The sequence below is a fragment of the Trachurus japonicus genome, chromosome 7, assembly GCF_045865225.1.
Source record: "Trachurus japonicus isolate A0001 chromosome 7, Traja_1.0".
NCBI lineage: Eukaryota > Metazoa > Chordata > Actinopteri > Carangiformes > Carangidae > Trachurus > Trachurus japonicus.
The window spans coordinates 26,112,853-26,138,700 of record NC_140913.1 but is presented as its reverse complement, the minus strand read 5'-3'; the positions used below and the strand labels follow the sequence as shown (position 1 = coordinate 26,138,700).

At 40.7% G+C, this 25,848-nt stretch overlaps 2 protein-coding genes across 4 annotated transcripts in view; one reads left to right on the top strand and one right to left on the bottom strand.

The window, feature by feature from the left end:
- Positions 1 to 1,942: 1,942 nt before the first annotated feature.
- LOC146984898 (SAM pointed domain-containing Ets transcription factor-like) lies at positions 1,943 to 8,517 on the top strand. The gene is made up of 6 exons (XM_085782488.1): positions 1,943 to 2,200; positions 4,953 to 5,409; positions 6,422 to 6,619; positions 6,714 to 6,758; positions 6,933 to 7,067; positions 7,702 to 8,517. Exons 2-6 carry the CDS (start codon positions 4,971 to 4,973, stop codon positions 7,878 to 7,880), a joined length of 996 nt encoding a protein of 331 aa, XP_085638614.1. The 5' UTR covers positions 1,943 to 2,200; positions 4,953 to 4,970; the 3' UTR covers positions 7,881 to 8,517.
- A 390-nt stretch (positions 8,518 to 8,907) lies between these two features.
- pacsin1a (protein kinase C and casein kinase substrate in neurons 1a) overlaps positions 8,908 to 25,848 on the bottom strand; it is a 35,279-nt gene continuing 18,338 nt past the window's right edge. For all 3 annotated transcript variants that reach the window (XM_085782485.1, XM_085782487.1, XM_085782486.1), the window contains 9 exons: positions 22,796 to 22,925; positions 19,007 to 19,163; positions 18,624 to 18,859; positions 17,320 to 17,475; positions 15,186 to 15,361; positions 13,795 to 13,915; positions 13,549 to 13,655; positions 12,878 to 13,074; positions 8,908 to 11,395 (listed from right to left, as the gene is read on the bottom strand). In XM_085782485.1, coding sequence (XP_085638611.1) covers positions 11,286 to 11,395; positions 12,878 to 13,074; positions 13,549 to 13,655; positions 13,795 to 13,915; positions 15,186 to 15,361; positions 17,320 to 17,475; positions 18,624 to 18,859; positions 19,007 to 19,163; positions 22,796 to 22,855 — 1,320 coding nt within the window. In that variant the 5' untranslated portion in view covers positions 22,856 to 22,925 and the 3' untranslated portion in view covers positions 8,908 to 11,285. The remainder of the gene's footprint in view (positions 11,396 to 12,877; positions 13,075 to 13,548; positions 13,656 to 13,794; positions 13,916 to 15,185; positions 15,362 to 17,319; positions 17,476 to 18,623; positions 18,860 to 19,006; positions 19,164 to 22,795; positions 22,926 to 25,848) is intronic.

Below are 25,848 nucleotides of genomic sequence, written 5' to 3'. Positions count from 1 at the left end.
GCATTAAATAATTTTAATGCGTTTTCTTCTTTCCACATGGTCAGGATCAGATTTCTCTTTGTTTTTATACTATTTACCACTAGTGGCTCCAAGGACATCCCATTTAGCCTACTTGTGTACTGCTTTTTTAATTCATTGTAACATGGACTTAATCAGTCCCATTAAACTATACTTTAAGCATTTAAATTAACATCAAAAGCATATTACAAGACACTTTTGAGTAATTATAACCTTCTCTGTGTTATCTCAGGGGCTAGAGCAGTATGGCTGCTCTTGCTCATCAGGTTTTTACATACTGTAAAAAACAAATTAAGAGTTAAGAAAACTAACCTCTGACTGAACCGAGAGCTTAAACAGACCAAACAATGGCCAATGGATGAACATGAAAACTCAGAATGAGGGTTTTCTCCTTTTTTTTGCACTTCAACTGGTGTCAGGTTACATACAGTATTAGCCTCCAGGTTTACTGGTCAAAGTGCTGCATGCTGCCCCCCACCCCCACTCCCCCACCCCTAAAGAGCCCCCCCCCCCCCCCCCGTTTTTTCCAGGGTCTGTTGTGTCTGTCAACGGCTCCGTCCAGCAGCAGTCTGTGAAACCAAACCAAACTGCCCGAGGGAGAAACACTCACTTGTCATTTGCTCAGGTTGAGTGTCACATGTAAATGTGTCACAGCAATGTACAAAAGAAATACAGTAAGTGTGAGATTAGCAAATGAATGACTCACTGTAAAGGTTCAGGTGTAAAGTGTAGCTGGGTAAACTAACTTGTGTTTCAGGCATTAATGTGAATCCGTGGCTCTTAATTTTTTTATATTATTTTTTACTTTTCCCATCTGAGACCAGAAAAAATAGATTTTTTTTAACTAAAGCTCTAATCCTACTTTCCTCTGAGGATGATCTGTGTGGGTGGACTGGACGCGCAGGCAGCAACTCTTTCGAATATTTCAACACAAGCGCACAAACATTACTGTTTAGTTTAAGCAAACATTTACACACTCTCGTTTTCTCTTTCCCTCTCTTTCTCTCTCTCACTCTCGTACTCGCTCTCTATACCAGTTATTCAACTTTTCCAATAATAGTATTGCTCCTTTGAACACATCTCTAACCATTGTTTCCCCCCAACTTTTGCATGGTTTACTGGTGTTTCATGGATGTTATGGCCCATGTATCCCACATTTAGCTGAATATCAAGTGTGCATGATACTTTAAGTCCTTCAGTTGGGATGACAGGTTAGTTTCTGTACGTGGTTGTCTGTATGATCGTCTCTGTCCTGTTGAGGAAGTGTAAAGGCCTAAAAAGAACCGGGTAGAAAAAGATGCTTCAGGACATTTCTACGCAGAAAGAAAATTCACTTTTATCTTCCTCAGGCTTCACTGCAGTTAAAACCTACTGCATGGAGACGGTGTGCTAAGCCTTTAAAAGCACATAACAACTTTACAGTGACTTTTATTTAAGTATAAAATCTGCCTGATAAAGTGTGATTTCACTATTTCCACAGCGAGTTTCTCAGGTATAAATCATTAGTGGGCCTGGGCTGTAGATTTATAGACAAATTATTCTCCACCTCCCACACAGAATAGAGGCACTTTGACACATTTACCCTTGTATCCAAATTAGATTAGATAAAATTAGATTTCCCCATCGCTTTTAGGCCTCGGATTTTGTGTTTTACCTTCACATAGTTTGAGTATTTTCCTTAAAAATGGTTTATTTTATATTCCTATGAACTCCATAGATGCCATCACAGCTTCTCTCCAAACTGTTGGGACCCAGGCTGTTAAAAGACTCAGCAGGTTTGTTTACTTAAGGAACTCTCCATGTGAATACTCCCCCTAGTCATTATTAAGTAGGTACTTAGAGCAACCTCCCTTGATGAGACACACCCTTTCTCTCAGAGCTGATATGTCATGAAGGCTCTGCGTCCCAAATAAGTCAAAGTCTTGCTACAGCAAGGAGTCAAACGAGGTGTCTCAGTGGCTGGACCGGGTGGATGAAGTGATCCAGCTCTGACTGTTGGGAACGGGAGACAGAAACTACACACACACACACACACACAGTGCATCCTCACCTGAGGGCTGAAGAGTCACGGCCTCCAGAGGACCTGGACATCAGGCCGCACTTCAACTGAGACACGGGGACATAAAGGAAGAAGTAGAAATCTCATCATCAGTGGAAAACTTTCTTCTCAAACACTGACAAGGTAAGACTCCTGCTACACACAACATGCTGCTGCTGCAACTGTTTATTGTCACATTAACACTGCTGCCACTTTTTTTCCCCACCAGTAGTGGACGAAGTATGCAAATTTTTCACCTGAACAGGAGTAGTGATACTCTGAAGATCTGTGTATAGTGTTCCTATGTAAATCCTCATTTGGACAGAAAATAGACACGATTACGATCATTTAAAGTTAAGTCAAGTAGTTAGAATTTTCATTCAGTTTTAGGATAAGATAAAATTAATTTTGTCATTCTTCGCAAACAGTTTCTGCTTATTTCTCCCTTGTATTTATTGTAATGTTGAGTGTTTTGATCTTAGAGGATAATCTTGGGTCAGGTGTTGAAATTTAGCGTGGCCTATAAATGCTGTCACATGCAAGGCATTGGTTGACGCCATGCAAGTCAAATTATTATGAAATACACCGTGCAGGGTCTTTTTCAATGACAACATGTCACATTAAGAAAGACACAGATGTGAATGATGAAATGAACTGAGGCTGAAGTCTGGTTACCTGCTGCTGGTTCAGGACTCTGCTGCTGCTGTGCTGCTGCCTCACAGCCACACTGTCATGGCTGACTGATGCTTCACTATAGGAGACCTGTCGTTAATGACATTAGTGACACCTGTGCTTCAAACCCACGGCATGCTTTGGAAGTTTGGCCTCAGTAAAGGTGTATTATGATATGATATGATATATGATATTATTGTATTATTAGCTGATATAAGTTTTTATCATCAGTTTTTTTCTGGTTTTTATTTTTGTATTTCTACTAATATATGATAAATTATTTTTGATAGTTGTCAGTTTAAGTTAGAATTGAGTTTTCACCTGTGAAAAAGTTGCTCAAGCCATTTTTTAATTCAGCATTTTACATGTTAGATTTAAATAGATTAAACAAAGGTAACTCTATTCAGTGTTTCAACTTTTATTGTCCCCTGCAAGCTGAAACAAACACAACCACACATGTGCATGCTGACAGGCTCACACAGGCTGATGCACGTGCACAGAAACAGTTGCAGACATTTTGTCAGAGCGCACACACAACGACTCATAAAAGTGTGAGATTAAGAACCTCTACCTTTGTCAGGGGAACAGTGCAGTGTAAGGAACCGTGAATGAGCCTTTAGTATTGGCTAAAAATGCCTCTGATATAAGTTCGGCTGCAAACACAGCACCAAATATCCAGTCCACAAATAATAGGCCCGATATCATCAGCATGCTGCTTTCATTTAAACAGTACATAATACACACACACATGCACAACACACACACAGAAGAAGAAGAAGATGAGGAAGAAGAATCTAGACAAGCAGGTTTTCAAACTGCTAGAAAAAAAAACTATTGCATGCCATGACACCTGGGCCATGTAACTTGTTTACATAGACAATATATAATGTTATCATACATGCTCCTTTATTACTATTGGTTATCCTCATAAATCTAAAGAAAAGTTGGCAACAAGAAACTTGAAACTTATTGATACCATTTCTGTCTTTTATGTCTTTTCTTTTTAGTAATCAGCAACCGGCCACTTGTAGATTTGTTTTGTTATATTTTGTACTGGACTCCTACAGCAGTCATACTTTGGGATCTGCCTTGTTTATGCACATGTGTTTTGAAAAAGTTTCTTTTAAAAAAGTGCTTGTCTCAGCTAGTTCATCATAATCAGTCCATATCTAATAGTGTGAATGGAGTGTGAGAAAAAAAAGACTTCCATGGAAATAGGGATTTCCCTTTCACATGCAAAGTTAAAACACTAAAAGTATATGTATACACTGTTTCAGTATATTCAGTATATATCTCAGAGTAGCAGTGGAATGAAAGCAGATAAAAATGCAGGTATTTCACTTTAATAACTGTAAACTGAAACATAGAGTGTTTAGTTATTGTCAAATTAAATACTGGCATATCACACCACTCCCCTCTTACTCATACTATGATGAATACTTTCCAGTACTTATCTTTTATCCACATATCACACATGTCCCACCCTTTATGCTTTTTTTTTCTTTCTTTTCTTTTCTTTTCTTTTTGTCAAACATTCTTTTGCAATTAAATTGTGATCTTTCCTGACGACCTGGTGTAGTTGATATCTTTTAAAGGCAGTAGTTGTTAGTTTGGGACGGAGGCCAAACAGCTCTTTTCCCAGTAAAACTGACAAACACGTTAGTTTTTTCCTTAAAGCTGGAGGGACAAAAAAAGGCTTTGATCTTCCTTCTGTAATCTGTGTTTACAATCTAAAAGGTGGAGTAGATTGGATCGTGATATTACTGAATGACGATATTAACAATAATAGAAAGAAAAGGTCAGAATTTTAACCTGGGTTGAACCAACTGAACCTGAACATTTCCAAAAATATGTATTGATTTGAGAATCCAACATGGATTCTCATAGATACTGGATCGAAAGTCTACTGAGGTGTTAAGCGACATTAAATCAACTTGAAAGGCAAACATCAACTTCAATGAGCTGAGCCATCGTAAATGCTCCAGTTGGCAGAGCTAGAATAACTGATTCCTTCTGCAGAGTATAAGTCCAAGCAAAGTAAATATCACAGAGCAAATGTCAAGTTTACTTTAGGATCGCTACTGTTTAAATATTGAGCATCTGGGACTGGTTGCAGCATCAATGCCACTCTGTCTCACGAGACAATGTCACGGTTCTTGAGCAGGGTGTACAGCATGTTATGACACCAGTTTGTGAAAACTGAACTGCTGCTTTCTTCTTCCAGCCTCAAAGGAGTCAGAGCATGGGGAGTCCAGGTCGTGAACACATGGGCTGCACCGCGCATTCGCCTCTCTACATCGCTCACCCCCACACGAACCCCAGGGTGGCCTGGCTGGATGAGACGGAGGACATCAAACCGCCCCGCAGTCTGCTGGGGCTCCCTGAGGTCAGCTGGCAGGGGGTCTACGTCCCCTGCTACGACCGCTTAGTCATGGAGGAGAACCCCTGGGTGCTGGGGATGACGGAGGCCCCCTCTCCCTCTCCTGCTGCTGCTGCTGCTGCTCATCCCTCCAGGACTCTGGAGCTGAGCCCACCTGCACCGAGCAGCCGAGCCCAGGATTCCTCCTCTGAGGTGGAGGGTCAGGTGGAGGAGCGCTGTCTGGAGCAAGTCCAGACCATGGTGGTGGGAGAGGTGCTGAAAGACGTGGACACAGCCTGCAAGCTGCTCAACATCGCTCCAGGTAAAACAGAACAGAACAGAACAGGCTCAGCTGATTTATCACTGATGTTTTAAAAACTGAAAAAAAACTGCCGTGAATAGTTGGAGTCCAATAAAAATCCTTCATTTGCCTGTTTACTATGGCATTGACATAACTGACACCCGGTCAGTCAACGGCTGAGGCCCTGCTCTCTCTTGAGCAAACTGCTCTGTTGACAATGAAGAAGTGAGTTTAGTATCTGGAGTCTTAAAATCATACACAGTGTGAGTGATTATTTACTCTTCTCTTCCAAGAAATAATGAGACATCCTGACATTTTGTTGCCAATATTGAAACAGTGTAGGCTGGATCCTACAATTCCCACAATGCATCTTTACCCTAAGTGCCTGGTGAATGCCAATATTATGTCAAACTCTACACACTCATTAAAAACATTATTGTCTTAAACCTATAGTATAACATGTGGGCTCACTAGTGTTTTCTCAGATTTCAGTTACACTTCAATGACGCTAATTTGACTTTAAAAACAGCCTGAATTAACATAACACTAAGTCAAATAAATCCCCCAACAACAGCCATTGTTTTTGTTTTCTGTTTGGTTAATGGTTGATAAGTCCTACTTTAACAATTCTTCAGTCAAATGACGCATAATTGTTATAAACTTTGTTTTTTATCTGATCTGTAGCCACTTTGTAAATCTAAAAGGAGTAGGCAAAACTAAAGCGACAAGAGCATGATTCTCATGATTTAAACATAAAAACTGGATAGTCTTGCCTTCGCTGCCTGATAAATGCAGAAAGAAGATGGCAGCAATATTTAAATGTATTCAGTGTCAAATAACAGCTTCATCAACACAACCGTTGGTTACAGACTTCTTGAAAAGTGTGGTCATGTGTTAACTGGTGAAAATAAAACATCTGTTTAGTTTTTTTTTTATAAAAAAGATCTGATTATTGACACGTTTTCAGCATCAGAGAATCAAAGGTGGAGCTGTTTACCAGATAATAGCTGCTCTCTCTGTGTTTCCTCTTTAGACCCTTCAGACTGGAGCTGTGTGCACGTTCAGAAGTGGCTGCTGTGGACTGAACATCTGTACAAGCTGCCGCAGGTCAGCACCATGTTCCAGGAGCTGAATGGGAGGGACCTGTGCTTCATGACAGAGGCAGACTTCAGACAGCACTCCATGCAGTTTGGAGACGTGTTGTACGCTCATCTGGACATCTGGAGATCTGGTAAGTACAACATGATGGGTCACTGAGGGATGAATGTGTGTCAACTGTACATGAACCTAAAGTTAAAGTCATGTTGTTTTGTTTGTCTCCTCAGCTGCAGCAATGAAGGAGCGCTGTCCAACAGAAGACAAAAAGTCTGGTAAGTTCTTGTTTATAATTAGAAGCAGTTTGAACTATTATAACTACACTGTAATAATTACAAAGCTGATTGAACCAGCTACCGTCTGATTGGTAGATAAACCACTCCACTTCCTAAACCACAGCTGCCTACAGTGTCATGTGGTTTCTGAAAATCTCTCTCTTGCGTCAGCAGCTGATGATGATTCCTGGTCAGATGTGATGTGTCACTACCCGAGCCAGCCCATCCACCTGTGGCAGTTCCTTCAGGAGCTGCTCCTCAAGCCACATAACTACAGCCGCTGCATCCGCTGGCTCAACAAGGAGAAAGGTAATGAGTCACAGAGAGCTGCACCGGTTGACCTGCTGCATACTGTATACCGTATTAATAATACTGTAGACATTTCATGTGACTGATCCCTGCTGAGTGTTTGTGAGGGTTTCTCCTACTTTAAATAGCAGATGGCCTAAAAAAAACACACACACTTTATGCTATTGAATTGGTTGACAAATGTTTGTTTTGTACCTTTGAGATTTTTGGAAGAAGAAAAAGACCATTACAATGAGAATAATTAAATAGAATAATAATAGTAATAATTAATAATTAATTTAGAATAATTAAAGAAACTACATTTACTCCACGGTCTTGATTTTGAGATTTCCTTTTCCCTAACATCGCCATTTGGTAAAGTAACTTTTCATCTAGCACTATTACCCAGTATATTTGGTTCATGACCTGGAAAACATTACATTATTAGCAAAATTGCATAACTTTTAACTTCAGATGTGTCTTGTATTTGTAACTTATTAGCACATTTAAGCATGCTTATATGCTAAACCCAGAAATGGCAATTGAGAATAAACAAGAATGGTCATATTAGGTGTTGTTACACTGATGTTAAGTTCAGACACTTTCATCCAACTCAGGATCCAAACTGAGTAAATTTTCTTTCCTCTGTCCACAGGGATTTTCAAAATCGAAGACTCGGCTCATGTGGCGCGGCTGTGGGGCATCAGGAAGAACCGACCAGCTATGAACTATGACAAACTGAGTCGCTCGATACGTCAGTACTACAAGAAGGGAATCATTCGAAAACCTGATGTATCGCGCAGGCTGGTCTACCAGTTCGTCAACCCAGTATGATGAAGAGGATCAGCTGATGAGAGGAAAATGATTAGCTCAGGGCCAACAAAAAAAAATATGCTGGACATACATTAGAAAGTAACATGAAGCTAATTTGTATATTGTATTTGATGTTTCATGTTTGTATAGACTGCCTACTGAAACATGCACTCCTGCCTATCATTATTTCAATCTATTTTATATTTCTGTGGATTTTTATTTTAACCTTTAAGCACTCGTGTTTTTAATTATTCCTTGGTGTGATGTTTGGTTTCTCAAAGGACATATTTCTTTTTTCCCCCCACTATGAAAATATTCACAGGAAATACACCATTTTGTAGAAACTATTCTGGTGGCAGCAGCTACATTATTGTAGCCTACAGACAAGATATCAGTAGCACACAAGAGATACAGTAGCTATCGTAGCTAACTCTTTGCTAGACAGAGAGTAAAGTGTAATTTCTGAAATGTAAATTCTCTCTTTTTTAAAAACAATGACACGTCCTATATATCATTTCCAGGTGTTGAGAATTATTTAGAGGTTGCAGAACAATGCCAAAGTAAGTGAATATTTTATTAAACCTGCTGTGATAAATAGTCCTTACATTTCTTTCTTTGGATTTATGTTCAAGATCTACAATAAAGTAATAACTTATTACCAGGTGTTGTCCCTTTAAGAGCACACACAAGAAACACTCACGTGCAGTCCATACAAAAAAAAACACACCAACACTAACTTTTTTTTTTCTTTTTTTCAACAAACTTGTTTCCCTTTCATACCAATATCGCAATATTGACACCATCACAACAAATTTGATTTGGGTTTTTCATCACTATCATCATTATTATCTGTGATCATAATCATCTTTATGCATATTTAAATGAACTTCTTGTTACATCAAGATGAACAGGCACTACACCAGTTAGGAGATAAAAGTACATCACTAACTATGAACATACATCTTCTAGACCGCTAATATAGGGTTTCCACAACGTGAGCTGCTGTCCCCTGTGTGCATAAGGAAGAGATCATCAACATAAAAAAGCATTTACATGTACACCTTTTTACTGCCTCAACATGGTTAGGTCTCATTTTCAACTCAACACAGTTGTACAGTTACAATAGAATATAATCTTTAAATTACATCATCATATACAAATCTGACAGCGTGGGATAACGTCACGCTTTTATGATACACTGACAATTCCATTGCAATGAAATTCATACAATATGGTACCTATTACTTAATATGTTTTCCATTGCTGTTATTTTAATGAAACACATTTACATGTATAACACTACATTTTGTCTTAATAGTCAATCACTTGCATTTTTTTTTGTTTGTTTTTACATATTTTTTTTCTGTTACATTTACACAACTCATACACACTGGATGATGACGATGTTTTCCCCCAAAATATTAACCTGGTAAAGTGGATTATGTGTTTGAACTTGCGTGTATTGTGTATATTCTGTGTTTAATGCGTGTATATTTGTGTTTGCGTGTGTGCAGGTGTGTAGATAGGTGTGTTTGTGTGTGTGTGTGTATGTGCATCGCGGATGTGGGACAGTTTGATGATAGGAGTCCTTTTTGCTATGCTGGACAGCTTTTACTCTAAGACACAACTTGTGAGCTGGTGATGTGTTTCTCCTCATGTGTGAGACCCAAACCTGTCAATTCCTGTTCCAGACACAGAGCTAAACACATCTGACTGCTGTTGGTCTGGTGAAATTTAAAAACTCCAGGACAACTAAGTTATAAAAAGCATCTCTCTCGTCTAATCAGAGATTTAGGTGCAACTCGTAGCAAGACAACTCACTAATCAACATCTGATGGATGCCAGTTCCTGCTAGAAATTTCTATGGAGCAAGTTAAAGATTTAAAAATAACCACGTAATGCACTGTGTAAGCGCCGCCTTACGTGCAGTGCAGTACTGGTGACAAATGTTCTCCCTGTGTCATTGCGCAGTGTTTTTTTTTTTTTTTTTTTTTGCAGACAAATGAAGTTTGGGTGGACTGTCTGGGAGGCAGCTACAAGTTCGTCCTCACTGAAGCTGTTTGGTTGGTGTGATATGTGATAAGTTATTGCATGGAGAGAAAACAGAGAGGTGATGGTACTGGGTCATTCTTTGGCTCAGCAGGGAAACGGGCCACATAACTAGTGCTTTTTGCTAGGTAGGGCTTTTAACTGACAGTGGAGAACCATGTTTAGACAACATGCCCTCTTTCAAGCCCAAACACTAGTACATTCATGTCCTGTTGGAGAGGCTTCGATCTTCAGACAACAGTCTGCAGCACAGTAATGCAGCGACATGGCTCCATTGGCCCCTCGCTCTGGAAGAAAAGTGCCCCAGCACAGGCATTGTTCAAAACCCTCCTCCCCTACTGCAGTGGCACCCTCAAAGAGATGACTTGATCCGGCTTCGCTCAGAGGGAATGTATCACTCATGTTTCTTGTTAGCAGTAGTGGATTAAAATAAGACCTGAATTACTGAACCAAGAATGAAAGCTTCTGCAGAAACTGTGAATCCTTTCCATGGTTTGCATGAAGATGATATTGTGATGCTAAGGAAAAAAAACAAAAAACAAACATAAAATTGGTTCATCAACAAGCTTCCTCTCATGGAAACAGAAGCATGTGCGTGTCCAGAAGCACGTGATGCCAAAAAGTGAACTCTGCATTTGTAGTTGAATGTTGCATCAGGTTGTTGTAGCCTTTTAAGGAGGCTGCAGGAGTCAGGGAATGTACGTTGTTGCATAGCACATGCTGCTATGCAAGCTTAGAAACAGTTAGAAACACATAGCACTGCACACACCGGAAAAAAGGTTGGACCAAATCACAAAAAAAAAAACAAAAAAAAAAAAGAGAGGAAAGAAAAATAGGATACTGTCTGTGGTACTTTTAACACTACACAGCATTCCTGATGTAAGAATGACGACTGACCACACACAGCATTAAAAATGCTACACAAAAATGGCATCACACTGTATATACACAATGCAGGTTAGAGAAGCTCATCTTCGTCGAATGGGTATAACTGATTATATTATCTTCCCATTTTCACAAGAGGACAGACTGCAGGATACTGCAAGTTTAAATAAGCTGCATTATATGTTAAATTCAGCTACACAGAGAAGCAATGTGTTCCTGCACTGTCTTGATGTTATAGTTGAGTGTGTATATACTGGAATAACTGCTGCTCCTGTTTTTAAATGTGTAAGTCCACCCACCCCAAATGCTGGATAAAATATATTATACTGATATATTGTCTTTTTAGGTTACTAAGTTTTTATTTAGGCAAGACTGCTTGGCGCATCTGTTGGGCAAGGGATGTGTTGCTCTTAAGTCTCTGGCTATGTGCGGTGCAATTGGATGGGACAGTTCAAGCTGCCTCCAATGGCTTGTCCTTGTCCAGTAACGTGACTAGATTGGCTCGACGTAATTGGCCGGGTACAGTCCCTCTCGGCCGCTGTCCAAACGACCTCTACACCAGCCTTGCTCGTCTTCGTCCTCAGTCTTGGTCAGTTCATCACCTGCGAAGGAGACACCACTCCATAATCAACACGCAGTCTCGTGTCAAATAGTGTGAGTCACTCTTATTCCGAAAGGAGGATTTGTGAAAATACTGCTCCACATTTCTGCTGATTACTGCTCTCTAGATTTGTATATTACACAACATGGCCAGAGCTGTTATTATAGAAATACTGAGGTCAATTTTTCACATTTTGTTGATGTGGTTAAAGAAATCTTTAAGAGGATCAGTTGAGAAAATATGAACTTGTGCGTGTGCAATAAAAATGAAAACACCACCAGTAGCTAGTTATTTTTTTTATCCAAATAAAAATTCCCTGGAAACTGGGGTGAACTTGAAAACCGCAGGCTGGCTCTAACTACAGTAAATGTTTAATTCACAGTAAAGAGAGAGGTATTGATTTTCTAGTCTGACTGTTGGCAAGAAATAAAACTAACAATTCCTTTTACTGCATTTTTAAAATGGTCTAAATGTTTTTTTTTTTAAGTCTTCAACGTACTGTTATGAATCAAGCTCTGGTTCTCAAATGAAAAGTTATTGTACGTAGAAGGTTTTAGAATCAGCCTAAAATATGACCATAGTTAGATGTAAAGTCAGTTGTGCAGATTGAAATGTAAGGTACCATATGGAGTTTTTCATCACTTGTAATGTTGTGAAACATAGTTTTATGTGTGGGTCCCTGTTTTTATGTGTTCATTATTTAATTCCTGCCAATTGTCTCATATTATTCCACTCATCTACAGGTGGCAGTAAAGATCCAAGACACACAGGGGTTGACCAGCAAAATGCAGGGAAGAAGAGATCTGACACTTAAACACAAACAAAAGAAATTTGCTTTGCAAATGTTTTCTGAGGAAAGAAAGGCATTCAACACGTTGAGGAGGCCTTGAGGATTTACATAATAGCACTTTGGTGAGTAATCACTGAATGTAAACACATGTTGTGTTTGTTTAGACTAGAGGAAAACTCCATAGGGCACCTTTAACTTTTTGTTCAAAAAAGAGCTGAGGAGCTGTTATTTGCATGTAGAAGTGTTTAATGACTTAAACACACCTTATCCCTGTGAGGTTAAAAATAGCATGTGAGAACAAGATGAAGACGCACAGCTGTGGCTTCTTTAATAGTCATTTTTCTGCGTGCAGCTTGTCTTGTGGTCGGTCATGTCACTGTGTGCTGATCTAAAAGCACTTTCTCAGACCCTTGCCCAGAGAGCTTGTGTTAATTGGTGGCAAGTGCCTGTAATTTGTTTTCCATGTGGCCATTATTGACTAATCACAGCTATCTTCTGAAGAGGACGAGAGCTTCAGAGCAGAAATTAGAGCAGAGGCAGAGTTGATGATTTTTGGCCACCTGTGTGCAGCTTCTCATCTCATCTTAAAGCTCCTGCCCACAGCGTCCCAGCTCCTTTATACTGTACATTAATAACTTAATGAGCGCATGTGAGCTGCATGATGTGTTATGTGTTGTGTGGCTGAACATTTACCTGCTTTGAAGGTGAGCTCGTCCTGCTCCTGGCCTTCATAGTCATAGAGAGCACGTACACGAACCCCTTTCCCAGTGCTGGAATCATCTTCAAATGAATTCCCGTTCCCACCATTTTCATTGCCGGAGTACGCAGCGGGCTGCTCGTCATCGGACCACTCAGTCGAGTAGGCTTGATTCTTCTCATAGCTGCTCACACTGGAGGTGGGAGGAAATAACAAGGCAGACTGAAATGCATGCAACCAAAAAAAGCAATACTTTTTCTGATTGTTAACAAATCCCAAAAACAAGATCCAATCAAATTTTCCTTGTAGGCTACAACTCGTCCCCATGTGTCATAGATCTTGTTCATTGTTTTAAAAACACAGTTATTTTGAAAGAATTACAAAATTAGATCTAAACAGATAAAATACTTTCTCTTGTTGGAATTAATTATAGTAAAAACTGCAAAAATAATCATATTCAGAAGGATGTTTGTCTTCAGTAGGAATTAACAGGGTTGACAGTGAGAGACACAGTGGGTGAGTGGGAATCCAACACATCATGGGTGAGACTGATTGGTACAAACAAACACAAGTACCTTTGATGATCAGATCTGATTCGTATCTTATTAAAAAGAGTGTGTTTAACTGTGATGGATGTGACTGTAAACAATAGATCCCCTGAACTAACCTGCTACGGTCACCAGGGGGAGCCACATGGTCGGTGCTAGGAGTGGGTGGGGCTCCGTCTGGTTTCTTCTTCTTTGGAGGAGCACTGGCCTGGTCTGGGTTGTATTCCTGGTGAGAGAGAGAGAGAGAGAGAGAGAGAGAGAGAGAGAGAGAGAGAGAGAGAGGAAACACATGGACACAGATTAAAGAACAGTAATAAAAGAGGAGAAAGTTTCATCTCTTTCCGGTTGAAGGTTTGATGTCGTACCTCAAATGCAGGCCAGTTCATATGCATCCCAGGACCGTGGTTGTTGCTGAACCACTTCAGGTCCTCTTGTGTGTTCGCAGCCAGGATCGTGCGCTCCAGTTCTCTGTATATTGTGGAATAGCTGAAGAGAGGAGAAAATGGAACAAATAGTGACAATGAGAGCGCCAGAAGGGATCTGGGGGGTGGTGGGGTGGAGGGGGTTGGTGGGGGGTGGTGAGGTCTGCCAACTTGGCAACAGAACCCACTGTGTAGTTCAAGTTCTGGGGTTGACAGAGCTCCAATATTGGGGCATGAAAAGACTGAAGTGTCTCCCTGAGTTTTCTGCCGAAGCTGGAGCCCCCACCAGCTGAGTTATTTGGCCTGAACAATCCCAGCTTTGTAGAGGGATTTCACTGTGTTGTCACAATCTTCCTAAATCATTGCAATATGTAGCAGATCAAAAGTCTGATTACCTAAAATGAAGGATGAGCTCACTGATGTGTCCAAATTTTACACTTTTTATACACACGGTCTGGTATAAATGACCACAAACAGTCGCACCACTGAAGCTGGAGGATGAACAGAGTGGAAGACGTGAGCTACACTATGTTTTTTGAAACAGAAAATTAAGCATTTAAATTTCATAACTGGATTTTGGACAGATGAGTGAATTCCTTTCTCCAAAAGGCAGTGATATAACAGCACAGTGACGGCTTCTCTGTAGATAATAATCTGAAGCTTTATTCAGTGACGCTGGATGAATATTAAATATAAATCATTTGTGCATATTTAAGCTATTTCAACATGATATGTGACACATGGATAGACTATGGACGCTCGGTTATACGATGCCATTGAAGGCAGCACGGGTGTGAAATGGTTGAAATGAGTCGAACAGGAGGTGAATGATGAAACCAGTGCAGCTCTTCACACTCTGAGGAGCTCAGCTTAACCATGACGACCAGCGACGGCACGGTTTGGTTCAAGAGTCTGAAGAAGGATCGTTGTTTGTAACACGCAGGTTCAAAACAAAACAGCCAAGAATATGACAAACGTTCACCCTCGATAAAAATCAGTTTGGCAGAGACATCGTTGAGTGAATAATCAATTCATTAGTGCTGTGAGTCTGAGCACTAATGAGGAGCGTATGGCTGTTTGAGAAGTGTGTTCAGATTAATCAATCTGAGGTGAACTGTACTGAATGTGACACAAGCAATCAGACTAATCTATTACACATTTGTTTGCAATGTAAAGGTATTCAATCCAGCTCCGGCAATCCATTACCCATGTGCTACATGTGCCCACAGTGCATTGAACTTTACTGTTCACTTTATATAACGACTGATAAAACCACTCAGAGCCCAGTGATCCTGAAACAGCAGCAGCACCGTGGCTCCTTCAGCCGGACTAACCTTTGGTTCTCAGTGAGGTTAAGGTGGCGTTTGATGTCCAGCAGGGCCTCCTTGAGGAAGGTCAGCCTCTTGACCTCATGCTGCTGGCACTGGTCAAACACCTGCTCCATGCACTCCATGTACTGTGGGGTGCACTTGTTCAACTCCTCCAGAGACTTTTCATACTTTTCTTTAGCCTTCAAAAGACAAAACACAGAATTAGCTTCAAACTACCAGGGATAGTTCATCATTTTTGGCAAATAGGCCCATTGCCATAATCCCTATAGTCATAGCAGTAGGTTCGTTACCTTTATTTGTCGGTGCAAGCTGTTTTTAGAACGGCGGAGCAGAGCCGCAAGCTGCTCAGAACTACGCTATGGAGGCTAATGGGATTTCTTTGTTTCCCTCATCAAACTCATCAAATACACAATCCAACAACTCCAAAACGATCTGGTGGACAAGTTGTGACCTGCACATTCACCACGCTATGAAATAATAACAGAACGTTACGAGACAGAGTTGTTTTCGAGGCAAATGCAGAGACTGCTTGCTGAAAAACTGCCCCTGACGGAAACGCGCATCAGCGGTTTTGCACGAATTTACCTTGAAAACAACTCTGTCTCGTAACAATCCGTTATTATCTCATAGCGTGGTGAATGTGCAGGTCACAACTTGTCCACCAGAGCGTTGTGGAGTTGTTGGATTGTGTATTTGATGAGTTTGATGAGAGAAACCAAGAAATCCCATGAGCCTCCGTAGCGTAGCTCTGAGCAGCTCGCGGCTCTGCTCCGCCGTTCTAAAAACAGCTTGCACCGACAATTAAAGGTAACAAACCTACTGCTATGACTATAGGGATTATGGCAATGGGCGAATTTGCAAAAATGTTGAACTATCCCTTTAATGACTTTTTCTTATTTGGAACTTATAATGTAAATCTAATTTATATACCCCCCTACTAAAACAAAACAAAACATCAATTGCCTTTTAATGTGGTGCTTTTGAAGTGCTCCAAAGTATGTCAGGGGGCTGTGAGTGAACCAAATTTATCATTTAAACATACAAGAATCCACTTCTTCCTTCACAACACACTCATCTATCACAACATAACATCTTTAACCGTTCATTTAAATCAGAGTATGTCAAAGGCCCAATCAATTGGCTTAATCAATAGCCATTTAAAGCCCTGCCAGGTCACCAATGTGCAGCAGCAGTGAGGCAGAGCCTGGAGCAGGGAGATAAGACACGGTGAGGCTTTCTGCTCTGTTTGCAGAGAAGAATTGAAGAAAATGCCAAAAATGTTCTTTATTTTCTGTATCTGTAAGAACACAAGTATTTACCGTATGTAGTTTATTTTGCTTTTAACCCATTGCTTTCAGTTTTTTTTAAGCATCAAACTGTCAATCATCTGGCTCTGGACAGGCTTTTTTGCCGAGGTTGAGTAATTGATTCCCGCACACATGAATCCAGCTGTGGCAGTAGGTTTGTGGTGCAGGAAACAGGAAGTAGACATAGTCTGCACATACAGTGTGCCCACCCCCCAATTCTCATTCCAATAGAGTGCCGAAGCGGAAGCAGGAAGTAACGGCGCCATGGGTCCTCAATTCGAGTCTCCATACAAATGAACGGGAGTCCAAGTTTTATTTCGTGATCCGTTTGAATTGTGCCATGACAAAAAAATATGTCCTCTACCTGTTTGAAACATCACGTTTCATGCCGAGAAATCAGCAGTTTATCGTAAAACGGGAAATTTGGTGACATCACCTACGCGACCTGTAGTCCTTTTGGTTACGGACTCTTCGGAATTTTATTTTACAATAGTTTTACAACAAACTGCTGATTTCTCGTGGGAAATTCATTTTTTTCTTTTCTATCTTCTATTCATTTGACTTTATATTTCCATAACATGTTATGTACAAGTTTATTCTTTCATAATCCCCTTGTATTTCCATATTCATTCATTCTTTTATACTTTTTTTCGACACTCCTATGAGTCCATATCTGCTCTGATATTCCTCCTGAACAATCTCCTAAACAGCAATAGTCTATTGAAGGTGTATCTTCAGTTCTTTTGTCTTGATTTAATCCTTGACACCTTTGATTTTTTAGTGAACTCAAACGAAGACAAAATGCTTAGCCTACTTGATTTCTGCCTCACCTTCTGGGTATCCTGTTTGCATTTGTCCACTTTCTCGTGGAGTTTCTTCTGCTGGTCTGGTGTGACAGAAGCCTCGGTCTTGCCGTTGGCCTCTCGGGTTGCAGCCAGCTTCTCCTCCTTGCAGGCCATGTGATATCCTTTCTTCGCTGTCTCCATCTGCACGTCCAAACACACACAGACACTGAGTAACTCAGATACATGATTTGATTCGACCAAAGCAACAGAAGGGAGTCACATTTCCTCATCTCAAAGCAGGAACGACCTTGTCCTGACAGGCTAAACAGGATATTGTGGTAACTACATAAATATTATGGAGCAGAGCTATTTTTGCTTTTTAGAATAAAAGACTAAAGTCCTTGTCTAAGTGCTCAGTATCATGTGGAGCCATCTTGTAGACCGACCGGTAAACAAATCTTCAAAAGGACCAAATTTAACTTTGAACGTGGGACTTTATCGTTGATTTTAGGCTGTGAAGTCACAAGTAACAACACAGTGTCTCTCTACGATGAAAATGAAGACATAGTACTCTTACGACCGATTAGTAAGTGACTCTGTGGGGGCATAACATTTTTATTTGAAGAATTACCCTCAAATGAATATATTTAATTGTAAGGCTCATAGCTGTTAATTAGGAAACATGCCAGTATATGCACCATGGGTGCAGCCATAGACAGTGTGATGGAGAAGCTCCAGGACTGGTCTCATGATGAAATCATTACAGAGCAGAATACATCTCTGCTGTTCTGAGATTCAGAAGGTGGAAGAAGAAGAAGGAATTTTGGCCTTTTGTATTATAATTTAAGTTTAAATAAACAAGTATTTCACATTAGTAGTAGTGTTAATGAAACCATACAAAGACTTACATTGATATTTGTATCAGTAGTAGGATTCATTTAAAAAAGGAAACAGAGCCATCATTTGCCAGGTCACATCCTGCGTTCATGAACACTCTTATTGCAATAGTATTTGTTGCTTTTGTTGTATAAATTTGCACCATGGTCATCTCTTTCATGTATTTCCTTTATTTTACCAGGAAAAAAGAGAGACCTGGAGTTCTGTACTAAAGCATGTGTATAATTTAATACTTAACAGAGAACAGTAAAATGAAATGCATCACTTTTAGCTAATGACTTGGTGGTCATTAAGGATTTATTGCTCCTCAGCAAGGACCCTAACCGTAACCCTTTGGACAGAACTCGCTGTGTCTTCTTTATGCTTAGCTAAGCCGTTTCCTAAAGTATTTCCCAGGTTAATGATGTTAATCTGTTTTACCACAGACAGTGAGGATGATCGAATATCCTCACCTCCTTGAGCTTCTTGGCCCATGGTTTCTGAGCCTTCTTGAAGCCTTCCTCGGCCTCCTTGGCCTCTTTGAAGCCTCCGATCATTTGCTTGTGATACGCCTCCTTCTGCCAGTTCTTCACCTTCTCCACATCTTCGTTCGTCAGGTTGTTCTTCACGTCCTGGTGCAGCTCGCTCACCTTGTCTGCCTCGGTCATCACGGCCAGCCAGGCTCTCTCCACGGAGCCGTACTGTGGGCCTGGGAGTCAGAGGAAACGATTCAGTCAAATATGACCACAAAGCAAATATCAAACTGTGTAAACAGAGCTTTGGCAAATTAAAAGCCGACGTAAAGTGCATTAGTTTATTGAGCTACTTATTTTATTGACCCTCTCCAAAAGCTGACCTTTCTCGATAAGCTGTCTCCACCTCTTGGACCAGGCAGTTAGCTGATCACCGTAGGCTTTTTCAATCTTGGCACGTTCCTGCAGGCAGCCCATAAGGTCATTGCAGAGCCGATGGCCGTCATCGAATCTCTTGACAGCACGTTTGTAGTTCCCCACCTGAGAACAGAGAGAGGGACAAACAGGTTAAAGAGGGGAACTCACAAACATCTGCACATGAGGGGAATGTGCCATGATACTAACTACTGTACATGTCTGCTCTTCACTGACTGAACGTGAGGTGTGCGAATGTCTGTGAGTGTAATGAGTTGGTAGAATATCAGATGTTGTTGCCATTTAATTTTCGAAATATTCACAGTTAGAGGTTTTGTTCTAAGCAAAGAAAACAAGTGAGTCTTATTAAAGTATGAGTCGATTTCATTATAGAAACGTCACATAATCGTCATTTGAATACACTTTTATTTCATTTTATCTTTTGATTTATTGAGATAATGATGACACATTTTATCTCACAGCACTGAGGGAGTATTGTTCCATATATTAATTTCTTTTTTATTTATTTAAATAATAAAATAAACATGTACATTTTTCCATACTGGTCAGTATGTAAGATGTGAGCACTGACTATGTTAAGCCAAGATGTGAACATTGAGTGGGCTATGTTGCTGAGTATCATCGCGAATGTGTGTTATTGTCTTCCAAATGTGTATTTAATAATGTGTACTACAGTATGTGTTACCTTTTTCTTTTTTATGTGGTATTTTATTGTTGCTCTTTTTAAAGGTTGCCCTTTACAATCAGGCAGAGGGACTAACGATGAAAACTAGCTTTTTAGCTAACTCGGATTAACATTAATGTACACTGTCCTTCAAATAAACTAAAAAAAAAAAAACAATTCTGCAAGTCCTGACTTCAGAGAGGACATAATGTTTACAATGCCTCAACTGTAGGACTGTTGCATTGGACTACATCACTTGTAGCTGAGAGCCAAGCTATCATGCATTTTGTTTAAATCCAAGCAGGAAGCTGCTTCAGCCATTTTCATTTTCTGGATAAACGTAGCAAAGCTTCTCTGAGCAACAAAGAAACAACCCCACTGTACTCTCTTTCAGATGCCACCTTAAGTGAGGCCGCCTTAAAAAAAAAAAAAAAAAGCAAAGGCAGGCTGCGTGGCTCCGCCTCCTCAGTGCCTGCAGGGGGCGTGAGCTCATGGTGCATGATGAAGGAAGGGTACTGAGGCAAGAGGGTGGGGGGCGGGGGATGCTCGTGCCTGTGCATGTGTAGTTATGCAATGACATGGGCTTGTGTTTGCCTATGTGTGTATGTGTGAGTGTGTGTGTGTGTGTGTGTGTGTGTGTTCAAGAACTGCGACTGCTTTAATCCTCTTGAGTGGTGTAATGCAGGCAGACAGATTCTCAGGGACAAACGAGGATGTAGAGACAGAAATACATAAAACCTCAGATGTGTGTGTATGCACTGTAAACACACACTGTCTTATACTGTATATACATACATATCATACAAACATGAGACATGAGGAGCGTGTGTGTGCTTGCTGGCTGCAGAGCTGCGCTGTGATTGGTCCCGACATGAGCCTGCATGTGCTTACTATTTGAGATGAGAGAGCTGCAGGGAAGCAGTGAGACAGGTGTGTGGCGGTGTGAGTTTTGGCCGGTGTGACACACTGCCAAGTCACACCGACAACAACACACAGGCTGACTGGTCCTACACATGAAAACACACCTGAGCTCTTGTATTTTTTTTTATTTCAAGGCTAGATTGTGTTTCTCAGCCTTGTTATATCAGTCATATTGACGTCTGTGTTGACAAACTAACAGGAGCTGATTCTATAGACGCTATAGGCAGGTGCTGGTGGTGAAAGGCCGTCTCAGAGCAGCCGTTGACTGAAGCTCTTTGTCTTTGTGTCTCTGTGGCTACGGGCCGTGATACAAAGAAGACTCTGTACTGAGGGAATTCATTAACGCTAATTTGGTTAGAAACGCACACACACACATACACACACACAGACATAGTGCATTACAGCACAAGTGAAGATGGATACAACCCATATGACGTTTCTAACTGTTGTGATGTGGTCGACTGCAGCACAATCTACAGTGAATATGATTTTTAAAAACATACCAGGAATTAAACTTTCTCTAAATGACAAATAACAGTGTCTGTGTCACATTTAGTGTTTACATCTTAATAAAAAGTATTTACTGTAAAGCTGGCAACAAAGAGAGGATGGTGATAAATATCTAAACATATGTTCATCTTCTTCACCCGTTTAGTTTGGTATAAATATTTCAGGAGAATGATGGAAGATGATTCACACCAAGAAAATTATTCTTTCATGATGAGAAAATGGATAGGTACTTTGTAAAAAAGTAATTAAGTTTGTTTTAAACAGCCTGGCTTCACTTTTTCTTTTTCTGATGAGTAATTATGCAAATTTCTTCCAAGAAAAAAAGACATAAAAAGTAAGTTTAACCATGATTACCATGAGAAATGTGAAAAAAGTTTAAAACCTAATCTCATATCTTTAAAAAGTACATGTCCATGTTCACAATAGTAATGCGTTTGTTAATTGCTGTCATTACTCATCAACTCTCTTATTCTAGACATAATTTCTCTCTTGTTAAGGCTGTCAGACCACTGTGCTTTAGAGACACTATACTGACAAGTGCATGCTGTGTATTATGGTCTAGATCGAACAAAAAGAACAGATCCAGTTTGTGAGCTTTCATTTCATTTGCCTGTATTTTCAGGGCTGTGACCAAAAATACATACACTGCAACTTTCCACTCGCATTACTGTTTGTTAGCTGCACTTCTGCCTAATGAGGTGGAGGAATTCCTAATTAAGGTCACCTCTGGAAAGCTCTGACTTTAAAGCAATACTTAGAAACTGCAGGAAATATGTTTAGAGAAGAAAGAGTCTGCTTGCTATACAGTATATAAAGCTATAACCAGCAGTGTAGCCAGGGCCGTTGCTAGGAATTCTGGGCCCCCTGAAAGAATACTAAAGTGGGCCCCTGCCCCCTGACTTTTCCACTTTTTTTCTTAGACTACGTATGTATTATCATTTTTTATTTAGCCTACTATGTTTTGATGCTAATGCAGCATTACTATGAGTATTATTCTTATGCAGAATAAATCAGTCTGGGGTTTTTTGTGGGCCCTACTGGGCGCTGGGCCCCTAGAATTATCATCACCTTTCTCCCCTATACAACGGCCCTGAGTGTAGCTTATCATAAAGACGAGAGACAGGGAAATCCACTGGCCTGTCTCAAAATCAGCTCACTAGTCTAAATCTCATTCATTAACATATCAAATCTTATTTGTTTAATCCATGAGGCAGATTTTCTTATGAATGGTGCCTATGGAGACAGCAGCAGGCATCAAACCCGCCTTTAAAGCGTGAAGCCACATTACAATCACATCTTTCTGCAGTGTGTAACTCCTCAGATGAGGCAACAACATCAAGTGAAGTGACCCTCGACGGGTATCAGACAACATCATCACGACTTGAGACAAAATTTCCGTCTGAGAACTTAATGACTGTAATCTGATTTTCATGATGTCAGTGGTGGCTGCTTTGATTGGAGAGGGCCAAATCAATACAAGACAAAGAGAGTGGGTGAGGGAAGTATGTGTGTGTGTGTGTGTGTGTGTGTGTGTGTGTGTGTGTGTGTGTGTGTGTGTGTGTGTGTGTGTTTGTGTGTGTTTGTGTTTGTGTTGCAGGGTGAAAAGCAGACGTCAGGGCAGACGCCGACGGTGTCTCTTTACCTCCCAGAAGCTGTCCATGGTGTCGTCAACACCTGCACTTTCATCGTAGGAGCCAGACATTTTCCTGGATATGGCAAAGCACTCTAATGACTAAACCTGTCCTCTGCAGCCGAGCTGGGTTCCTCATGCACTGAAAGAGACAAAGAGCAACAACAACAACAACAACAACAACAACGTGAGACAGTAGTATAACACGACACAAACAGAGAAAACAAAGCAGCACAGTGAGTAGGAAAACATGGCCGAGCTGGCCTCTGTGAAATGATGAAGAGCGGCAACGTGGCAATTTTCCTTGACAACTGGAGGGAACCTTGCATTGTGAGGGTTTCTATTTGAGACGTTTATAATAATGAGATATAAATAGTCTCCTCCGCCATGCATACAGCGCCTCGCCCTGAGGAGCGAGAGGGGGCATCTTATATTGGCGTGTCCTAGAAAAGACACCACAGAGAGTGGAGCATCATCACACAGCTCTGACCCTGAATCCTTCCTACGGAGCAAACCGGCATGACACATTAAATCTGAACAACAGATGCACAGCGGCGGCGTACATGCATACACATGCATCATCACAAAAGTTCAGCAGCCGGGGAAACACGTTTTGTGTGCAAACACGAGATCTTGTAATCACTAAAACACTAAAAATAGACTGGAAACACACACACACACATTAACACGAGATCAACGCGCCTATTTTCACACAAAGCTTTAATAATGTGCTTTAATCACCGGTTCCTGCTGGATTTCCTCCAGCGTTTAAGGTGATTTATATTTATTTGTCTGACGTCTGGTCGATATCTTACCACCAAGGTTAAAACAGAAGAGACTGCCGGATGCTATATTGGTATCGAACTCTGTTTGAAGCCTAATCCATTTTACCCACATGACTAATGCTTCCCCCTTGACAGAGAGCTCTTCATTGCTCTGCAACAACCAATATGACAAAGCAATAATATACTGCATGTGTCTAATACTACTGATGATAATGCCTCTGCTCTAACATGGTTTCTTGGTCTTTATAATTAAATGTAGCTGACTGCGGTCATTATCTAATCCTGCACATGGTCCAATAGTGCAAAATGCATCTTTATTATAGCTGTTAATTAAAATGATAAAGAGTTTTGCACAGTGCCATTAAGAGCACCAACTCTTTTTTTTATTGATTATTAGAATACAAATTCCAAATTAAGTGTTAGTTAAGCGTGCTGGATAGAGGTCAGCGCAGATGAAGGGTGATTGGTTGAGATTATAAACTGAGTCGACGCTCTACAGTCTGCAGCATCACAATGAATATTTTGTTCAGATATCACCAGCGTCCTCCATGCTGCATCCTTCAACCTCTCTCTGCAGTCAAGAGCAAATTAATTCCTACAACATCCTTCATCCCTGGAATGAGTCATGAACAATGACTCTCTCTGTGTTAAGCTCAGTTGGAACCAGCCTGGCTTCACTTTTCCGATACACCGAATTACAACATAACTTGTCCTTTTGAGAAAAATAAGAGTGCTGGAACTACAAGGTCATCTGCGAAGGGGAAGTAGTTGCCAGTCGCATCGTGCTCTGTGTTTTTATACGCTGGGGTCTCAGCTGCAGAACAGACAATCTCGTCCAGCTCAGAGCACTGACTGATTCAGCCGAGCCGTATTTTATCAAAGGGCCTCGGTTGCTGTCACCCGCCATCACGCCGGTCTGTGAGGTTCTTAACAGTCACGGCTTTCAGACAGTGACTATCTCAAGAGTGCCCTGTGTGCTGGTGCAACACAAAACACCAAAAGGACCATTTCATGATATGACAATTTCACAATTTCAGCATCTGAATGAAAGACAACTCGAGCCTTTCAGCTGCAATAGAATCAGCAGCGAAGTATTTTTTTCTGGTAATTCATCTTTTTTCCTGAAAAGACGGCTCAAAGACTCTGAGAGGGAAAAAAAGCTGCAATGTTTCTGACGCTCTCTGCTCCTCTGTCTGAGCTGCAGTGTTTGACACAACTGACAGCTGCATAGAGTCGAACTCTTCTTAGAAGAAATAACATTTCACAGAACACAGACGAGGTTTTTACTGATCCAAACACAGACTGATTGTGACCCAATTCAGACCTATAGATGAACTGTGCATCACTCTCAGTCGTGCATAGTGCAGTCAATAAAAAGTGAACATGATGTAAGTCATGCACATAATGCCCTGTATGTTTTTATATTTTGTTTAGATATTTTTGGTTGATTCCAAAGTTCACATTAACCATGGCTGACAATATGAGTTTGTACACCTCACAGGACCTTCCACATCAGCTGGGACACACCCTCAGTAATCCCCTTCTTGAAAACAGGGACATGACCCCTTTCTGTAAATCCAACACTGAAGAGACATGTCAGCCACCCCAACAACCTGCTCTACAGATTAAAGAGCCGGGTATGTAACCTAAACTCCGTGCAACTGAGAACAGTTCATGACAATAAAGAGACTCCAGTTACATCACTGACCTATGCAAAGACAGAGGACATACAGTATTTGTTTACCGTACATCAGGGGTTTCATAAAGGGATTGCTTCCCTGCAGAGAGTTAGATGAGTAGAGTGATATCTGCCTTATCTATAGGAAAATATTTAACTTCATTATACAGATTGGAAACAGGGGGAAACAGCCAGCTAAAGTCTTCCTACCTGCAGCCCTGAAGTTACCTAACCCATGTGCTATAACTTGTTTATTTCATTTGTACAAAAACCAAAGGACAAAATGTGGGCTTCCAGTGTTTATGCTAAGCTACCTGCTCAAACTCTTCCTTTAAAGGTTCAGTGTGTAATAACTGGCAAGGTTTATTGGCAAAATCTGACTATAATACCTATGAATATATTTGTATAAGTGTATAATTGCTATAAAATAAAATTTGTTTGGTTTCCGTAGCCTTGTAATTATTCTTAATCAAGGGTCTTGGTTTAGAGGGCGTCGCCATCTTGCGCCGCCATGTTTGTACGGCAGCCCGAATGGAAAATCCAGCCAGCCAGAGAGCACGTTTCAAGAGTTTTGCGTGCATAAATAAACCAATGAAGACGAA

Bases quoted from the DNA above. Each gene is read 5' to 3' on its own strand.
- LOC146984898 (XM_085782488.1), top strand. From the start codon at position 4,971: ATGGGGAGTCCAGGTCGTGAACACATGGGCTGCACCGCGCATTCGCCT. The intron at 6,759-6,932 runs GTAAGTTCTTGT...TTGCGTCAGCAG, and splicing joins AACAGAAGACAAAAAGTCTG to CTGATGATGATTCCTGGTCA. The intron at 7,068-7,701 runs GTAATGAGTCAC...CTCTGTCCACAG, and splicing joins CTGGCTCAACAAGGAGAAAG to GGATTTTCAAAATCGAAGAC.